Source organism: Lactuca serriola, chromosome 8 (genome assembly GCF_051521515.1).
Source record: "Lactuca serriola cultivar US96UC23 chromosome 8, Lser_US96UC23_V15, whole genome shotgun sequence".
In the NCBI taxonomy this organism is placed as follows: domain Eukaryota; kingdom Viridiplantae; phylum Streptophyta; class Magnoliopsida; order Asterales; family Asteraceae; genus Lactuca; species Lactuca serriola.
In genome coordinates this window covers 148803268-148808674 of record NC_136415.1, presented here as the reverse complement: position 1 = coordinate 148808674, position 5407 = coordinate 148803268, and the positions used below count along the sequence as shown (strand labels likewise).

The following is a 5407-nucleotide window of genomic DNA, read 5'->3' as shown; positions in this document are numbered from 1 at the left end:
GGCAATTGCTCGAAAAAATCACACTCCCTCGTTACATCTTCGACTATACGTTTGTACAATGGTTTGAATATTCTGAAGTGCATTCTAAAGTAGTATCCTTGATGACATTTTCTTGAAAGTAGTCATGTATTAGACGTTGGTTTGCATCTTCACGATTTCTACAAATATATCTCCGTGTTCTTTGTTTAACACTGCCGGATGCCCTACTGCATGCCGCTTCATACGTTTGTTCCTTAAATTTAACAGCAACGACAAAAACATCGTACATAACATCAAACTCTTCAGAAGAATCGGACGAAGACATTATTTATTTATTTTTTTGAGAGGTAATGTAGTAGAAAGATAAAAAAAAATATGAAGGGTTGAAAGGTTTAACTAGATGTTAAAGTTTAAAAGAAAAAAAATTAGAAACCCATTTTTGACCGTTTGCAACGGTCAAATGCGCTGCCCAATCAAATTCGTCCATCGACCGCTCCCTCCGAAGGCCGCACCTGGACCGCACCCAGGGGTCGGTGTTCGTGCTTATGTGGCAAGAGGAGTGCGGTCCAAGCTGCACCCACTTCGTATAGTCTAAGCAACGAGTCCTTACCATGTTAGGGAAATCAAGCCATTTGCTGAAGCACGACCCCTAAAAAAACGTCTCATGTCAGGCTTGGGAAGTATTTTTGATCATGGTCAATGAAGCATGGTACACACTATCATGCTGAAATAACAAATTATAAATATACAAAGTTTGTAAAACACAAACTAAGAGTGGCCTTTTAAACATGTTCATCGTATTCAAGGCGAGGTTTCTATCTCGGACAAAAAATCCGGATACGCTTCTTCGGATTTAGGACTAAAGTTTTCATTTCAAACAAGTGTTTCTACTTCATGAGTACTATCTAACTCAAATATTAATCATTTATAAAGCCTAACTATGCGAAACATACCGGCTATATATTTGAAACGAAAACCATTTTCATTTAGGACACGTTGATTTTAGATGAGGGTTTTCGTTTCGTACCATCATTTTTTCTTTCCAGTTTTACACACGTTAGATTGTAGCAAAGATTACAAGCTAGAAAGTAGAAAGGAACATACCCGGTACATATAAAGTTCTTCCATATCAAATTCCATGTTGCTTCGATTTAAGAGGGTCCAAAATGAAATTCCGAGATATAGTGGGTAGTACATTTCAAATTTCCTTTATACATAAAGGGACTACTTCAACGGGTGGTAGCCATCGGATTTCGGGTCCAAAACATCCCGTTTCGAATTTGTAAAATGCAAAAATTGAGTTATTTTGCGTAATTTTCAATCAACAATTTGTAAAATGCAAAAAATTGTGGTTAACCCTTTTATTTTTTTCTCTTAAAAATAAAATAAAATGTATATAATCATTTTAAAAAATTCGTATGGGAGAAAAAAAGATACATTAGAACGAAAACGTATAGAAACAAAACACATACAAAAAGCAAAAACTGGAAAATGAATTATGGTGTATCATGTATTCACGTATTCATGTTTTGACTAGTATTGTGGCTTGTAGCATTCAGGAGCCATCTTTCCACCAAATCGTTTGTAATCTGTGCAGTAGTTATAGATCATGTAATTATCTTGAACCCACTTCATCTTCCCCAACTGATCCCAATTCAATTGCTTGTAAACACGTGATGTCCACCAGTTAAACGGAGTAGGAACTGCACACTTGATAATGCTCAGAGGTCCCTCCCATTTACAAGCTCTTGCATTGAATTTCTTCAAACCAGCCATGAAAGGTGCACAACTCCAGTCAATTTTGACTAATCCACCTCTCGTTGCCCAGTTATCAGCATTCCACAAACTCGAATACACCTGCATCCCTTGTTGGTTTGGGAACCCAATTCCTTCACTTTTGTAGTTTCTGAAAACCCTAATAGGTATACTATCAACAAACCACCTGCATTCATTCCCATAATCTAACTGTTATTCTTTAAACTAATTAAACATATATTGTTCTATGATTCGTAGAATATGTGTTAAACTTACACAACTGCAGTTGGGTTCCAATGAATGGTGTAATTGTGGAAATCAGCAGTTGGGTCAAACCATAATTTAAACTGTTGCTCTCTATTGCCTTTTCCTTGGGTAAAGATGTTTGTGTGCATGGTGTAAGGTTGTCCTGATGAGTTTCCTAAGAACTCAAAATCGATCTCATCATGATAGTTTCCAGTAGAGGAAAGCTGCAATGATTCCATGTTGATTAGACCACGTTAGGGTTAGGGCCAATTGCAAGAAATAGTTACATACTATTTAATGATATTGTACTTTTAATTTTTTTCTTTGTAAGATATTTTGATATAATAAACAAATAAAAAAAAGTACAGTTGCTATTTCTTGTTATTTGAATGCTTACATAATATGCTGTGACAGTTCCAGCAGAGTTCCCTGGAACCAACTTAATTAGCATTTCAATGCTTCCAAAAAGGAATGAGTTGTATGATTGAACACCAGATCCTGTATAGATCATTACTCATTGTTAATAATTCATGTTTGACTTTTGAAAGACAAATATGGACTTGAATTTAAGTATTTTCAAAACTAAAAAGTTAGAATTTATACTATACCTGCAGTTTTATCAAGAACCAGATCAAGATTATCACCATTGTTATACATATATGCATGCTTTGCACCCCAGTTGAAGTACACATCCCTGTAAAAATTTCCATTGACAACACATGATTGGAAGGCGATTACTGAGATAAATGCAACTGCAACCAAACCATGGAAGCTTTTCATCTTAACGGATTCAGAAGGTATTCTTCTTAATTTGCTTTATTATCTAATTTATATGTTGTTTTCTCTTTTCATTACTAATTGACACCTTATATAGACTTTGTTTAAGCTTATGATGATGACTCTTGCCCCATTATTTTTTCTTCCAAAATATTTTTTGTTTCTTGACCTTGTCTTGCATTTGACATTCCAGACTTAATTTAATGATTATTTGTCTAATCATATTTGAAAATAAATTTTATAAAAATAGTGTGCTTGTACTGGGAACCATTTTCTATAAAACAAGTCCATTCTAGGTCAATCTTAATAGATGTAACAAGGGTGTGCAGAACAATTAAAACCAAACAAAAACTAAAAAAAATTGTAAACAAAAAAACCTTTTTGTAAAAAATTTTGTTTTAAAAAAAACCCTGAAATTTTAGTGTTGGTTTTGATTTTTGTTACCGCAAATAAAAACCAAAGGTATTCTAAGTCACTGCGATTTTAGTTACTTTTGTTTGATTTAAATTTGTAGAATGTTTTTTTTGTTATTATATATTGCAAAATTTATTAAGTATACTTGTCTGTGGATTTTGACTTCAACAAGTCCATTTATTCGAATGTTGTTTTTTTTTTTTGACAAATTATAGCGTGTCGCGTTTTGTAGTATTTTGGCACAATAAAAAAAGAAAACAAAAAAGAAAAACGAGTGGGGAGGGGGTTAAGGACTTAAGGTTTGAGGAGAAAAGTACGTGCATAGGACTAAAAAAGAAGTTTGTTAGCCAGCTGTGAAAGAACTTGCAGACAGAAAGGGGATGAATTGGAAAAAAAATGTTTGATTAAATCACAAAAATACCAAAAGAGTTTTTATTTATTTATTTTAAAGAATATTATGAAATTAACTCTTTTTTTTTTGTAAAATATATATGGGTAATTATTTTATTTTGTGAAATAAATTTACGACAATTCCAACGAGTTTTTGGCTAAATTCTAGATTTTTCAAAACGATTTCCAAAATGCCTATTATTTAGTATTTTTTTTATGAAACGACAAATAGATTAAAAAACCACAATGCTTAGCAAGTAGCTAATGCGCAAGACATAGTACAAAGAGAAAATTAACAAAACTTTAAAAACGGAATTAAGCAGCGACAATGTGTTTATCAGAAATTTAAATTATTGAACAGTGAACAGCTCCATTCTGCCTAATTTCCACATCCAGACTTACTTCCATAGTTGCACCAGACAAACGAGATGGAGATGATGTTATCAACGACTTTTGTAGGTGATATTCTATTTTTTTTTTTGTTGAAAACAATGTCATTCCGGGCCAGTCAAGCATTCCAAATCGTGCAAAAGAAGATGGAATTGATAATTGCTTTCTTTCGAGGGCAATTGCCCCATGAATCAGCGTAGTCAAGGAATTCCAAAACATTCAAGAAGTTTCGATATTGAATTCCACACCATTTGAAAATCCATACATAAACTTCCTTCACATAATCACTGCTAGCAAAGAGATGATCTAATGATTCCGATTCATTGTTGCATAATGGGCAGAGTGTGTGGAGGACGATAACGCCTCTAGCTGCCAACGATATTGCCACTGGAATCCTACCAATTGCAGCTCTCCAAACAAAGCAGCAGACTTCTGGAAGAATCAAATTTGACCAACAAACCAGAGGACTTTTGTGTGTAATCGAGACTGATTCAATCAGCATCTTCATGGCTTTAACAATATATCTACTGTCCATGTTCAACATACATCTAAACCCAAATGGAAAAGGAGAAACACAATCAATATTCCAAAATTCAACATATAATTGCAGTAACTCGTGGAGTGTCTCTGTATCAGTCGGCTCACGTTTCAAATTCCAAGAGAAACTAGATGCTGATACACGGTCAGTAATAACACAACATTTGACAACTTCGATTGAGTACAACCTTGGAAATTTTTCTTGAAATGGGATCATACCACACCAGGGGTCTTTCCAGAACAGTATTTTCACATCCGAGCCTAGAAATAATTTGAATATTTCATTTCTAACAATATTAAATTCAGCAAGACTTTTCACATCTCTGGTAATGTTACACCAAATCCCATTTGAAGATTTTATAGCAATGTAGGATGCAGGCTTCTTCCTTAAGTTATGAATACTAAAAATGACTTCTTTCTAGAGGCTCCCCTTGTCATTTATAAGCCTCCACTTGTAACATCCCAAAAATTAAGACCGAAAATTTCATTTTTAAATAAGTAATAAGGAAACCATTAGTGTTAAAAACATTCATTGTGTCATCCCATAACAAAACCAAATGTCAATAATCGAAACATGTCACAATAAAACATTATCAGAGTATATCTCCCAAGAATCTCATGTGCGGAATAATGGTGTGATATGCTGCAATCATGCCGACTCCTTTCCCTTCACAAAAGAGGTACCTGAAACCAAAACTGAAAACCATAAGCACAAAGCTTAGTGAGTTTCCCCATCATACCACATAATCATACATTGTCAGGTATATTTGGGTGCCCTGCCTACCCTGTCAGGCATATCTGGGTGCCCGACCTACCCTGTCAAGCATATCTGGGTGCTCGACCTACCCTGCCAGACATATCTAGGTGCCCGACCTACGATTCGGTTTATTTCAACTGGTTATGGGGACTATTTCACCCC

At 34.6% G+C, this 5407-nt stretch overlaps 1 protein-coding gene across 1 annotated transcript; it reads right to left on the bottom strand.

The window, feature by feature from the left end:
• Positions 1-1360: 1360 nt before the first annotated feature.
• LOC145068363 (putative xyloglucan endotransglucosylase/hydrolase protein 26) lies at positions 1361-2811 on the bottom strand. Its single transcript, XM_079015320.1, has 4 exons — positions 2589-2811; positions 2378-2478; positions 2011-2204; positions 1361-1921 (listed from the first exon to the last, which is right to left on the bottom strand). The coding sequence occupies exons 1-4, from the start codon at positions 2758-2760 to the stop codon at positions 1513-1515; spliced, it is 876 nt and encodes a 291-aa protein (XP_078871446.1). The 5' UTR covers positions 2761-2811; the 3' UTR covers positions 1361-1512.
• Positions 2812-5407: the final 2596 nt, after the last annotated feature.

Excerpts from the sequence above, each read along its gene's own strand:
- LOC145068363 (XM_079015320.1), bottom strand. The coding sequence starts at position 2,760 with ATGAAAAGCTTCCATGGTTTGGTTGCAGTTGCATTTATCTCAGTAATC. Across the intron at positions 2,479-2,588 it reads GGTTCTTGATAAAACTGCAG|GATCTGGTGTTCAATCATAC; the intron begins GTATAGTATAAA and ends TGATCTATACAG. Across the intron at positions 1,922-2,010 it reads TGGAACCCAACTGCAGTTGT|GTGGTTTGTTGATAGTATAC; the intron begins GTAAGTTTAACA and ends GAATGAATGCAG.